Source organism: Panthera pardus, unplaced genomic scaffold (genome assembly GCF_024362965.1).
Source record: "Panthera pardus isolate Hobbes unplaced genomic scaffold, ASM2436296v1 HiC_scaffold_26, whole genome shotgun sequence".
In the NCBI taxonomy this organism is placed as follows: domain Eukaryota; kingdom Metazoa; phylum Chordata; class Mammalia; order Carnivora; family Felidae; genus Panthera; species Panthera pardus.
The window spans coordinates 15,804,266-15,818,256 of NW_026526832.1; the positions used below are offsets into that span (position 1 = coordinate 15,804,266).

Genomic DNA, 13,991 nt, shown 5'->3' on the forward strand with positions numbered 1-13,991 from the left:
CAGCCTTTGTGAACATGTCTTTCCTCTTCCCAACCCTGCTCTCCTTTTCCTTGACTTTGGGTGTTCCTGACTGACAGGGGAAATTTCTCCCCTTTCCTGGCTTCTGGGAGTGTTGTCCGGGCCTCGTGCTGAGCACGGGACAGTCGGCGCTGCCACATCTTTGAGTCCCACCGGCAGCCCCTTGCGGGGTTGCCATGGCCCTGTCCCTTCACCTGCCCTTTCACCCTTGTGCTTCAGCCTCACCATCTGCAGTTGTAGCAAATGCAGGGGAGAAGCAGGAACCTTTCTCTTGTTTTGCAGGGTGAGTATTTCTCAGCCTTTAAGCAGGCCTCTCGGAGAGAAGATGATATCGCCAAGGTGACCAGCGGCATGAGGGTCCTGTTCAACCCGGGAACCGCGCAGGTGAAGGAGCTGGCCCTTTGCTACGGCGGAATGCACGACAGAACCGTCTCGGCCCTCAAGACCACGCGGAAGCAGATAGCAAAGTGAGAGCTGCCGGCAGAGTGAAACGACCAGTGCCGCTCCGACTCCCGCAGTGCTGCTAGCTGCCGGGACTGCCGGCGGCGTTACTCTTGCTCCCGCTACAGCCATGACTTCCGCCCTTACCGGGGTTACCGCTGCTGCCACCCTGACTGCCGCTACCCGTAGCTCGATTCCTGGTAGCATGGCTGTTGCTGCGCTGGTTCCACCCTGCCTGCTACGGCTCCGCTGCTCTTGGTACCGCTGGGCCCGCCGTTGCTGCGGCCACGAGCGGCCACCGTTGCCACTGCTCTCACGGCTGGGCCTCTACTGCAATTACTGAGGCTGGCACTACTCACACTGGTACTGCTGCTTCTGTTGCTACTCTTCCCGCTGCTGTCACTGCTGCTGTTTCTGCCACCGTCACTCCTCGGACTAGTGTTGCCGCTGTGGCTTCCACTGCTGTTCCCAGTGATGCCACCACTGCAGTCTCTCTACCGCTGATGCTCCTATTGCGGCTCTACTCTTCCTGCGGCTCCTCCCGAGAGTACTGCCGACAGCGTTCCTGCTGCCACTGTGTGAATGCTGTTGCTGCCACCGTTGTGTGTGTCCCCACCGTGACTCTCGCCACGACTCACGGTTGTGCCTCTGCTGCTCCTCCCACTACTAGTCACCAGCGCTGCTGCTACTGCTCTCACCACTGTTCCTCTTTCCATGACTTCTACGCCTTCTGCTTTTGCTTCTACCACGGCTGTTACTTCTGCTGCTCCTGTTCTGGCCACTGCTAGTATCCCTCCTGCGGTATTGCTGCTGCCCCTCCCGCTGCACTCTGACTGTGGCTACTCCTACTACCGTGGCTAGTGTGTGGCAGCAGTTATCCTGAGCCCTTCCCCAGCGCTGGCCGAATCTTCCCGTGCCTCAGTTTCCTCATCGGTAAAGGAGTATACAGATTTTCCATGCTACACTTTTACATGCTACACTTTTACATGGAAATGAAAAGTGATCTTTCGTAAAAAGCACGGAGGACATTGCTTAGGGCGTTATAAGGACTGAATAGATTTAGTTAGTATAATTTTGTGGTCGTTTTAACATTGTGTCTATTTTTATTTGTATTATTTCTGTATGTATGTATTTATTTATATTTATTTTTATATTTTAGCGAGAGACAGAGAGAGAGAGAGAGAGAGAGAGAATCTTAAGAAGTGGGGCTGACCTGAGCGGAAATGAAGAGTTGGGTGCTCAACCGACTGAGCCATCAAGGCACCCAAATTGTGTCTAGTTTTAAATTTTAGGAAACTGAGGGGTGCCCGGGTGCCTCACTCGGTTAAGTGTCTGACTTTGGCTTGATCTCAGGGTCATGATCTCAGGGCTCATGAGTTTGAGCTCGCATCGGGCTCTGTGCCGACAGTGCGGAGCCTGGAGCCTGCTTCAGATTCCTAGTGTCCCTCCCTCTCTGCCCCTCCCATGCTTGACTTGCATCTCTCTCTCTCAAAAACAGAGAAACATTGAAAAAAGGTTTTTTGAAAAAGATGAGGAAACTAAGGCTCAAGCAAGTAACTTACCTAAAGTTACAAAAGTATAAGTATCCAAGCCAAATTTTGAACCAAGTTTCATATGACTACGGCCCTGTGCCTACCACCCCACACAAGTGATTCTGATGGCTGAGTAGGAGCGCTCTCCCACCTTCTGCTCTCTGGCAGTTTCTGGAACGAGGAGCTGCTGCAGAACGTGTGTGCGGGCCTGGCGGAGGAGTTGTCCCTGGCCCCCAACGCCCCTGGCGGCATGGTGGAGTTTCGGCGTACCCTCACCCTCAGCTTCTTCTTCAAGTTCTACCTGACAGTGCTTCAGAAACTGGGCATACAGAACTCGAAAGATGTGAGTGTGGGGTGTGGGCAAGATACAGACTGTCTGCAGGACTTTTGTTTGGGAATTTAGGAAGCCAGTCTGAGGGAGGGGTACGGTGGACCAGGTGGTAAATTGGCTTCTCCCTTCTGACATCTAAGGACAGAGGAGCCTTTGCTCCAAGGACACACGGCCCAGGGAGCCACATGGAGATGGGAACCAACGGGATGGTCGAGAGGCAGAACACTGAACTGGGCGTCAACGACTAGGGTTCTGGTCCCTCCCTTGAAACTTGAATAGGTCACAACTCTCTTTAAGTCTCAGTTGGGAAATCTGCTGATCTGGGTGGTAGACCAGATGATCCTTTTGACAGGCTAGCTGTTTCAACTGTGGTTTTGTACTTAGAATGGAACGTGGAGTGAGATGAGAAGGTAGAGGGTGGAATGAGAATGTAATGGGTGCTGCTGCAGTCAGGAGACAGTGGTCACGGAGAGGGTGTGCATTCTGGAAAGGGTGTGGCTGAGCGGAAGCCCAGCTCCCCATATTGGTTCATTAAGCATTTACTTTGCACCGTCTATGCATAACATTGCACTTGGCCCCGGGGGCAGCCTCGTGTGGGAGAGAATGTGATCACTAAAGGCCAGCCTAGAGTGACAACTGATCAGATGGCGTGGGGAGTGCAAAGGAGAGAAGCTTCCACAGATGTGGGGACCGCAGACAGAAATCCCTCTTTAAAAAGCATCCCTAATAGCTTTCTTCTTTTTCTTTTTAAAAAGCATTTGTTTATTTATTTTGTTGGATAGAGAGAGAGAGTCCATGCATGCACGTGAGCGGGCAGGGGCAGAGAGAGAATCCCAAGTAGGCTCTGCACTGACAGCACAGAACCCAACGTGGGGCTCGACCTCAGAACTGTGAGATCATGACCTGAGCTGAAAGCAAGGGTCAGATGCTTAATTGACTGAGCCACCCAGGCACCTTGAGTTTTTTCTGATTATAAGAGTAATACATTTCCTGTGGCAAACTTAAAAATACAGAAATATATTAAAAATTAAAATAGAAAATAAAAAACATTTCAACTTTTTAAATAAAAAATTAAATACTTTTTTTATTACTTTTCTTTTTAATTAAATAGCTTTTCTCTCAGATTCTAGAGGAAACCACTGCTACTAGTCTTGCTTTTTCCTCTGATCTTTTTCCTACATTCATTTGTCCGTCTTCTGTCATTCTCTCTTTTCTCTTTCTTTCTATCTCTCCTTCCATCCCTCTCTCTGTATACCTGTCATCTTCCTATCTTTTGATCTGGACACATCATTTTCTAAACAGATTTAGGGTCATGCTGCATATAGAGTTTTCCATTTCCCCTGATTCTGTTGAGATTATATTGTGCGCATTTTCCATATCATTAAATATTTCCCATAGAAACGAGGAGGAAGAAGGTTTCCAGCAAGGCAAGGAGAGAGAGAGAGCAGCGTGAATAAATGCAGGAGGGAGGGAAACCATTTGGTGTGTTGGAGGAAGCACAAACATTCACCATGCAGGCTGCAGGGGTGGGAAGGGGCCCGAGGCTGTTATAAAATGCTGGGCTCTCAGAGCCCACGTTCTGATGTTGAGATAGATCCAGCCGGCACGAGGCGTGTACGATGAGGAGGTGAGGGGAACAGTTGTTACTGTTGCCACTTGAGGACAACCAAGGGTGGGATCAATGATAGAACTAGTCATGATCACTACTGTTAACTTACCTCCACAGAAGTGCGGCAAGCTGGACCCCACCCATGCCAGTGCCACCTTACTCTTTCAGAAAGACCCTCCAGCCAACGTCCAGCTCTTCCAAGTGAGTATACCTGATGTATGGCTGATATCACAGGCCCTTGCAGGGCACATCAGATGATGCTGACCTTTGGTGAATGACTGACTTGAGTCGTATGTAGGTGCTTAAAGCTCCTACTGCTTTGCATAAATATCCGGTGAAGAAAATGGGAATCGTATTAATGTCAATGAAGCTCTTTTCCTCCTTCCGTACCTAAATTTTGTCTCTCTTGAGATTACTCTCATCTTCACCTGCTCCTTAAAGAATAAAAAAAAAACTGTTGTCCCGATTTTGTCTTTTCTGGTGCCTCTGTGGGGCTGATGTGCAAAGCCAGGAGTTCTCCTGGCCATAACAACAAAACAACAACTTTCTGTCAATGGCAGGTTTTTGAGAAGCACTAGGTAAAGGGTCAACTTTCTCTGTAGACACTTTGGGTTTTGTGGGCCCTATAGTTTCAGTTGATGCTCCTCAACTTTGTCATTATAGCATAAAAGCAACCAGAGGTAATACGTAAATGAATGTGTGTGGTATGTACCAAGAAAACTTTATTTATAGAAGCAGGCAGTGGGCCAGATTTGGCCCACAGGCCACAACTTGTGGAACCATGCAGTAGAGGCTAGTGGTCCAGAGTGTGAACTCTGGGCTCCACTGCCAGGACTTGAATTCAAACTCTGCCAGTTTGTAACTGTGTAACCTTCGACAAGTCACTTCCTCTCTGTGGCTTTTGGGCAAGTTAATTATGCCTACCTGCAAGTGTCCCTATGATGGCACCTGTTTCCTAGGATGGTTCTGAGGATTAAATGTGTTAGTAAAAGTAAATAGCTTAGATTAGCTCCTGGGATATATTAAATACTCAGTGACATGTTAGCCATTATTATTATGTCTTTGAAAAACCACATACAACAGAATTTTGTTACAAATCCATTTTGGAACACTTTGGCAAGTACAGAAAGATATAAAGAAGAAACAAAAATGACCCCAAGATCCCACCTCCAAGAGAAAATCATGATATTTTTGTTGACTTCTTTCCTTTTTTTCCTTTGCATATATGGACATTGACATGCTATGTTTATAACATACATATTTTTCCTACAGAATTCAAATCATCATGCGCACACACAATGTTTTATGTCCTGTGTTTACATGTAATGTGAACATTCTTGCCTTCTAATTTAAAGTCTTCAAAAGTATGTCTTAATAGTTGCATACTGTTTGATTGGATGCACGTAGCACCAGCTTTTTACTCCACCCCCCACGAGTGCACATTGAGGTTCTTCTTTAGTTATTTATTTTTCCCCCCGTATGGGGACACTGTGACCACCTCTGCTCTGCCGGTCTGTTCCTTTGCCCTGTGTCCCTCCTGCCTCCTCCGTCTTCACTCAGGTTTGCTTTGGCCTGAAGCTCCCTGCAGTTTCCCCAGGCCTGTAGGGAAACAGTGTCTTATGCAGCTCAGCTTGACTGATGACCATGTTGTTCCAGGAGGTGCCCAAGGGTCAGTGCGAGGAGGACATGGTGGGTCGGCCCCTGCCCCACCTGGCCGCGGCCATGCAAGCGTCTGGGGAGGCCGTGTACTGTGACGACATCCCTCGCTACGAGAATGAGCTGTCCCTCCGGTTGGTCACCAGCACCCGGGCCCACGCCAAGATCAAGTGAGTGGAGTAAATATCCTGAGGGAGGAGGGTGCTGGGAAGCTCCTCCAGGGCCTTCCAGTCTAGAGAGGGACTGGGAACTCACCTGAAAACCAGCCTGGAAAGGAGCGGGAGAGGTTAGGGACTCAGTGGTGCCTGGCAGGGTGAGGGGATGCTGTTGGAGGCATAGGCAGGGGCCAGAACAGGAGAGCCTCGGAATGCTGAACCGGGACATTGCACTTGAGCCAAAAAGCAGTGAGGAGCTTTTAACAGGAGCAGGTCAGCTCTGCACTTTGATATTGGGCTAAACTTCAATGCAGTATTTCAGGAGAACTTGAGTCAGCACTAAGGGGAAGAGCGTGGCGTTAGAGTCAGACCGACCCGAGATCGAGTCTCTGTTCCAGTGTTTACCAGCTGTGACCTTGGCCTGGGATGCCTAAGCTCACAGTTTCTCTATTCATAGCCGGGTGTTTTCATGATGATCAGTGACAGAGTCTGCAAGGACCTAGCAGAGAAGAGCCACCTGTGCCCGTCTGTTGAATTTGGAGAGCCCAAATGACAAGCATCGCCACTTCTATAATAATAGTAATACCCAACACTCATGTGGCACTTAATATTTGCTGTGGCCTTTAAAGCATTTTCCATACATTGGCAGCTTTACTCCTCACAACAACCCTACAGGCAGGTCCTGTTATGATCCCCATGTTCCAGATGAGGAAGCTGAGGCACAAGGGCGGTAAGTTACGTGCCCGAGGTCACAGAGTTGGTAAGCAGCGAAGCGGGAGTTTGAAGCCAGGCAGCATTAGCAGCCGAGCTGTGCTGCCTCTTGATGTTCAGGCCAGAGACTGCATTGATCTCCTGGTGGGCATCAGACACATATCCTGTTGAACAGAGCAGCTAGGAGAAACCCTCCCTTGGGCGCTGCCACTGCTGGGATTAGGGATCCCGTCTCCCCATCATTGGTTTTTCCCTCTGCCGCTCCTAGCTGCCTGGAGATAGGCTGCAGGAATGGTAACCTGGACACCGAGAAAACTTAACAGGTAAGTAAAGTCTTCCAGCTCTCTGAAAAAACTGTTTCAGACGATGTGGTTGCCATCTCTAGGGTAAATTCATTTGCTTTATCCTTGTCTTGAGCCCACACTGACCACACTGGCCACGATCCACATTGTCTCCGTTCTTTGCTCCATCTGAGCGATGTGTGAATGGATGGAGGAGGGTGGGGGGCTCTGTAGTAACGGCAGTGACCTGGACTTTCCCGGCTGCGTGCACTTGGAAAGAAGCGAGGACCTGGCTTTGGCTCTTCATAACCTAACCTCAGTCCTAATCCCACCTACGTTGCTCTCTGCTGGGTGACTTTGGAAAAGCTGCTCAATTTCACTGAGCTTGAGTTGCCCCAAAAGTAGAAGGAGGATAATGATGATGACGTTCTGGGCTCTGGTGAGGTTTGCCTGTTGGAAGTTGCTCGGCCCTTCAGAGTGGTTTCCATACCTTTCTGTGAGGTGCCTCTGCTCTATCTCCCCTTGGGGGCCCGGGCCATAGTGAGCAGAACATAGTAGAGACTGTTATTAGTGAAACAGTCTCCAGGTGTTCTCCCTCTCGGGCCTGATGATGGCCGGGCTGCCCTGCTCTTCTGGGATAGCTTCATGAAGGTGGGGAGACAAATTTGACTGTGTGACGATGTTCAGGGACATTCGATCAGTGGTGCAGCAAGGGCCCAAAAGTGATGATTCTGTGTGGGTATTAGCTGTGATGTGGGTATGAGCTGGAGCTCTCAAGAGTAAATGCTACTCACTGTGATGTGGTTCCGTAGTAGAAGGTCCATGGGGGTGGGCCTGTCCTGTTCATTTTTTGTTCTCCACAGCACTCAGCATGGTGGCCTTCACAGGGTACGTATTTCATGAGCATTTGCAGAATAGGATAGGGTAGGATAGCCTATGGAATGTAGGCTAGGATAGAATATAGAATCTGGAAAAGATAGCATAGACTAGTGGATGGAGAAGGAAGGAATTTGAGTGGAGGAAAAATCAACATGAGGACAGTGGTATCCAGTTGGTGGTGGGTCTTCTGCTTCAGTTTCCCACCTGGGCCCCTCACTGTGCTCATTCTTGCAGGTCCATAGATACTTCAGAAGCTCAGAAGGTGCCAGGGTTTGTCTGCTTTATCTCTGCTGATGATGTTCCCGGGAGTAATATAACTGGAATTGGTAATGATGAAATGGTATTTGCAAAGGATAAGGTATGTGTTGGATTTTGTTTTTAGATATGAAGTTAGTGGAATGGGCACTTGAGTTTCAGTTTGTGCTCATTCCTCCAAATCCTTAATCTTAAAAAGATTACACATTGGTACATACTGTGGCCTTCATCGTGCAGGGTGATCAGTACAGGGATGGAATCGGTCTGGTGACACTTTTAACTTTCACTTATGTTTACTTGTTTATTTCATTGTTGGTGGCTTGTTGCACATGTTAGGATGACTCCAGGCCAAACTGGTATTAAAACAAGACTGGTGATTATTTTTTAAACTGCCAGTTAGGTTCTTCAGGGGATAAATAGCTCCTTTGTGAAAAGAAAATAAAAATATGGTAAACAAACTACCAGAATAAAAATCACAATGTTGTCACTATGTGTATTGAAAATTCACTTACATGAAAATTCATCTATTGATATCAAGCATATATGGAGTTTTGACACACACACACGCACGCATACATGTTTCGAAACTTTCAAGGTGGAAGTCACTTGACAATTTTAATACAGTTCAAATGCAAATTGGAGATGAGTTGGCGTTGCCTAAGGGCATATTCACTTTATTATTAATGTACAAGAGAAAGAGAGAATAAAAAACTACAACTATGAGACACAAGGACTCCATTTAACAAGAGAACAAATTGCTTTTGCAAATTTCGAGAACCTCTAAGACTACTGCTAACATGATGGTTAGTGAGAATTAGCTGGGATAAACCACCACAGCCCAATCAATTAAGTTAACAACTCAACTGGGTCCTCAAGAGATAACTATCAGAGACAGTATGGCTTTCTACTGTCAGAAACCTCATATTGCAAAGTGATGAGTTGGACAATTTTTTTTTGGTTCATGTTTGGGGATTTTTGGAAGAAAAATGCCTCTGAAGGAATGGAATCATTAAGTGGTGAGAAAATGACAATCATTGTTCTGAAAATCTAACAAAAACTGGTTTATTTATCAAGTCTGAGAACCCAAATTTGGGAAATACTGCTTCTGGGCATCTAGATGAAGTGCAAGACATGATTGCTGCCTTTGAGAAACTTTAGGTGTAAATCTGGAAACAGAAATTCAAAGGGAGAGGGGTGCTAGAAAGAAAATGGAACTGGAAGCCAGGGCCTGAGATTTAGTCATGGTCTATTAATGAGCCAAGGCAAGGCTATGATCTTGTCTTCTGGGTCTGCGTCTCTAGACCTGAAGAACAAGGGTGTTGGAGTGCATCTGAGTCAACAAATAGACTTCATGCTTCCATACCATCCATTCTGCTCACGGCGACATGACTAATCAATCACCACTTTCCATCCTGGGCAACTTCTCAACAAGCTGCCAGCGGTAAATCATGAAATTGGTCCCTGAGATAAAGCGAGTTTGCCATCTTGATACTCGTGATCTCCAAGTCCTAGTCCAGTTCCACTACTTCTAAATCCTCAATGAAGAAGCACATAATCCCAAACAGTAGGACAAAGACATGCCAAGATCCCAGAGGCATTCCTGGATGTCCCTTAAGGAAACTGTGGGGGCAAGGACTTCCTTCGCCTTTTGGGCAATCCAAAATCGTTTGCTTCATGAGGAGTGCATTATATGCTTTAACAGTTTGGCTCGGTTCCCAGGTGACTTGCATTGGGCACATCATTGGTGCTGTGGTCACCGACACCCGAGAACATGCCCAGAGAGCTGCTCAAGCGGTGAGAATCACCTATGAAGATCTTCCAGCCATTATCACAATAGAGGTAACTGAGAAAGGACTGCATGGGGAGGGGTGAGCCCCCTGTCCCTGGAGGCGCCTTTACTGGGATACTTTAGAGGGGGTTCCAGCAGCAGGTGGGATTCGATTAGACAGGAAGAGGTAAACCCTTCAGCCCCAGGATTGTGTGTTCTTTGGAAAACTTCCCCATCATGATCCCAGACTCAGTCTGCCAGAGGCCAGACTAGGTCCCTCCTTCCAATGCCAGCTCCCATTGGTTCCTTGAGGGACTCTACTTTTCCTCAAGATCCAAGCGTGTCCAACTATCTCTGAGGAAATGGAGGCACATGGCCCCAGGCTACATGCAAGCTTACTTGAAGTCTGTGTAGGACCCTTGTACAGATGCCTGTGTGAGAAGAGGGAGGGTGGTTGCAACAACCTCTCTTCCCTCTGGTGGGAATGACCTTCCTTCTCCTGAAAGTCTGGTCACTGAATCGTCTTTGTGGTCCTCAGGATGCTATAGCAAAAGACTCCTTTTATGAGCCTGAGCTGAAGATAGAGAAAGGAAACCTCACGAAGGGGTTTTCGGAAGCAGACAACATTGTTTCAGGTACGGCCGTGCCATATAGTCCTGGGGTATGGGCTGGCCCTGGTTTATGAATTAAATTCAAGAGCTGGACCTTGAGTCCTGGAGCAGGGGAGTGAATTTTTAACAGAAGAGTCCTCCTGATGTTTGTAGCAAAATAGTGGACAATTGGCAGGGAAAGACCCTCTCTCATTTTTTTAAAATTTAAATGTTTATTTATTTTTGAGAGAGAGAGAGAGAGAGAGAGAGCATAGGCTGGGGAGGGGTAGAGAGAGAGGGAGACACAGATTTGGAAGCAGGCTCCAGGCTCTGAGCTGTCTGCACAGAGCCCTACGAAGGGCTCGAACTCACCAACCAGGATCATGACCTGAGCCGAAGTCGAACGCTTCATTGACTGAGCCACCCAGGTGCCCCTAGACCCTCTGCCATCTTAATGTCCACCTCCTGTCTCTAGGTTACATATGTGTATGTGGTTCTGGGTAGCTGGGAAGGCTGTCTGGGGAATTAGTGGCTACAGGTCCTGGCCCTCCCTGTGGGCCTGTGGGGCACCCGTCTGCTGGTGACATCCCTTTGGGTATTGTTTCCTACATTGTCCATAGTGTATTCCTAAGCCACTGGTGAGTCAACTCTCCAACTGGCCTAATAGCTTCCGTTCCAGAAGGTGCTCTCATTTTTAGCTTTTCAGTCACATCTGTTAATTCCTTCTTTACCATTCTCCAAATTTTACCAAAGAGTTTGAAGGTCTGCAGTGAAAGAAAGCTTCATGCCTGATGCATTTTGGTATCATTCTGGTTTCTTTGTTGGGGTGGGGGATTTGTCTCCCCCAGGTGGCTAAGGCTTTGAGACCCTTTTCACCCCTGCTGGGAACTAGAGGTACCTGTGTGTGAGCAGCTGGTTGCTGCCCAGGGCCCTGGGGAAGTGCACTCTCCTTCAGCAAACTCTGGATCACCATGGGGGTCACATTGCCTCCCCAGGCGAGTTGTACATTGGTGGCCAAGAGCACTTCTACCTGGAGACTCACTGCACCATCGCTGTCCCCAAAGGCGAGGCAGGGGAGATGGAGCTCTTTGTGTCTACACAGAATACCATGAAGACCCAGGTACCGTCCTGTGGGTCAGCTCCAGGGCCTGGGCACGGCACTGGGGAGCTTCTGGCCGACTAGGAGCTGGCGATGTAGGACATGGGAAAAGGGAGATCTGGGCTGGTCCAGAAGGGGATCTGAGGGTAGTGGTCCTGGAGCCAGACCCTATCAACAAACAAGCTTGTGTCACTGAGTTGTGACATAACCTTTCTTGGTTTCCTCTTCCATACAATGGGCCTGGTAGGGTGTTGTAATGACTAGTTGTTTACTACTAGGATGGCATCTAATAAGAGTTGGTTTTTATTTTTCCAGTGAGATATGGCCTTGGTCAAATCATATCTGATCTCAGGCTCCTCATCTGTAAAACGTGGGTGATGGGTTTAGTGATAGCCACAGAGACCACTAAATTATCTGTGGCAGCTCAAATATGGTGGCTCCCCATTTCTCTATTGCTGGTAAGGCGACAGTACTGGCCAGCATTGTGGGCAGCTGGTCCTACCCCCGCAACTCACCAGTTCTTGGCTGGATGAAATGAACTTTGGCTCTGAAAGTCTGCTGTGGCCAGCCGCTGACCCCCCTTGCTAGAAACAAGTGTCTGAATTCAGTCTGCACTGACTAATGAGTGTTAGACTTCAGCACCTCGAGATCAAGGGCTGCCTGGGGAGGTGAGGGGGATTCCGGAATCAAGGAATTTCAGAATTGACGGCACTAAGTAGGCTTGCGGAGGGCGGGCGGCTCTAGGTCAGGGTGAGGTAAGTCCAGATGATGTGTTCAGTGCAAGTAATTTTTCTTTTGTCCACAGAGCTTTGTTGCAAACATGTTGGGGGTTCCGGCAAACCGGATTTTGGTCCGGGTGAAGAGAATGGGAGGAGGCTTTGGAGGGAAAGACACCCGGAGCAGTCTGGTGTCTACAGCAGTGGCCCTGGCTGCATACAAGTGAGTCCCCCTAGCCAGCTCAGAGGAGGAGAATAAGGCTGCCTCTGCCAAGAAGGCTTTCTGGATTTCTCCCTTTTAGAAGTAGATTTCTCTTGCTTTGAATTGTCACAGCCTTCTGCTTTTAGAACTCTTAGGCATTGGGGTGAGGGTAACACCACGTGTTTCTTTGTGTTCGATGCATGGATCCATGTTTAGCCTCCCCTGCCTGGCTGTGAGGGCCCTCAAGGCAAGGGCACACATCATATCCTTACATTCCCCATGTGTCCAGCAGCTTTATTTCTAGACAGTGAAGCAACCCAGCTCCAGTCCGCTTGTGCGCCAGGTGGAAAAAGAAGTCTCCCTTGCTTCCTCCCTGAGACCCAAGGACTGGGCTGTTGCAGAACCTCCAAGGGTGCTAACCCTCTGATGCCTCCCTTAGGACGGGCCGCCCCGTGCGCTGCATGCTGGATCGTGATGAGGACATGCTGATAACTGGTGGCAGACATCCCTTCTTGGCCAGATACAAGGTTCTAGTTGTCGGGAGCTATGTCGGGGCGGAAGGGGAATGCCATCTCACTGGGAAACCTGGAGATGAAGATCCAGGGATCTTGGGATGTTCTCTTATGTTTTTCACGAATACTTGTAGAAGTTGAAAGAAGAAATAGCAATGGGAAAAATTTAAATCTGCCAACAGCAACATAGAAAGGTGAGGCTGGCCGGCCACCTCCCTAGTGAGGTCACAGCGTGGTGTTTACACCTTTTGTGAATTTTCTCTGGCCCGTACCTAGTCTTTCTCCTCTCGGGCTCAGAAGCATGAGTTTTCAGTAGCCCTGGGGTAAATCCCTCCTGCAGAATGACCTAATGTGTTCATAGCCAGATGCAAAGATCAGAATGACTACTTTATAATTTACAGTGAGAAATAAAGCTTCCAGGTTGTTAGGGTGGGCACCTGCTCCACCAGACCAGGGGTGGCGGTCCCTTTGCTGAGTCTCTGTGGATGACCAGCATCCTGTCCCTCTAAACACTAGTACAACCTGACAGATCCCAGTCTGGGAGCCCTTTCTCTCCATTAGGTGGCTTTGAACATTCCCCCTGTGACCTCTTCTCGTTTTGTTTCCTGATTGAACTCCCCTGAAGGGATTATATTTCCCTTCTTCCCAAATTCTTGCAGACCTGAAGAAAGTCCCAGGTCCTTACTTATGAAACGGCCTATAAAATTTGTTCTGATGGCTACCTAAGGTCAGGGATGTGAAAGCACATTCCTGCTTGTTGTGCACATTCCTGGTTGCTGTGGCTTGCTGGCCAAAATGTGTGAGGCATATCTCCAGTATCTCTCTGTTTCTCTTCCTGGCTCTCCCCTTTCTGCTTCCTCACTCCCTCTCGTAGAACCAGAGCCAGTGGTACTAGGTTCTAGGTAGAAGGAAGGGGGAGCATGGGGAGAGGGTGTGTCCAGAGTTGAGGACCCATGGAGCGTCACTGGAGAGATGTCAGGTCCTCTCTGCTTCACCTGTTAGCTCCAGTGACTTTGTTTTCATGGTATGATGTCTTGTTCTTTCTGCTTCCTCCAGGTAGCATAAGTGGGAGAGGATGACTCGGGTTAGGTGGAGGAAGGGGCTATCGAGAACTCACTCTCGTTTTCATCAGGTTGGCTTCATGAAGACTGGGAGGGTTGTGGCTCTGAAGGTGGAACACTACAGCAATGCGGGGAACACCCTGGATCTCTCCCAGTATGTAAGTAGGGTGCGCAC

At 48.5% G+C, this 13,991-nt stretch overlaps 1 protein-coding gene across 2 annotated transcripts in view; it reads left to right on the top strand.

The window, feature by feature from the left end:
- LOC109262396 (xanthine dehydrogenase/oxidase) overlaps positions 1 to 13,991 on the top strand; it is a 59,800-nt gene that overhangs the window by 27,203 nt on the left and 18,606 nt on the right. For both annotated transcript variants that reach the window (XM_053891031.1, XM_053891032.1), the window contains exons 14-24: positions 301 to 485; positions 2,160 to 2,334; positions 4,049 to 4,132; positions 5,588 to 5,757; positions 7,848 to 7,971; positions 9,588 to 9,707; positions 10,175 to 10,271; positions 11,222 to 11,346; positions 12,131 to 12,264; positions 12,683 to 12,770; positions 13,888 to 13,974. In XM_053891031.1, the coding sequence (XP_053747006.1) occupies positions 301 to 485; positions 2,160 to 2,334; positions 4,049 to 4,132; positions 5,588 to 5,757; positions 7,848 to 7,971; positions 9,588 to 9,707; positions 10,175 to 10,271; positions 11,222 to 11,346; positions 12,131 to 12,264; positions 12,683 to 12,770; positions 13,888 to 13,974 (1,389 nt within the window). The remainder of the gene's footprint in view (positions 1 to 300; positions 486 to 2,159; positions 2,335 to 4,048; positions 4,133 to 5,587; positions 5,758 to 7,847; positions 7,972 to 9,587; positions 9,708 to 10,174; positions 10,272 to 11,221; positions 11,347 to 12,130; positions 12,265 to 12,682; positions 12,771 to 13,887; positions 13,975 to 13,991) is intronic.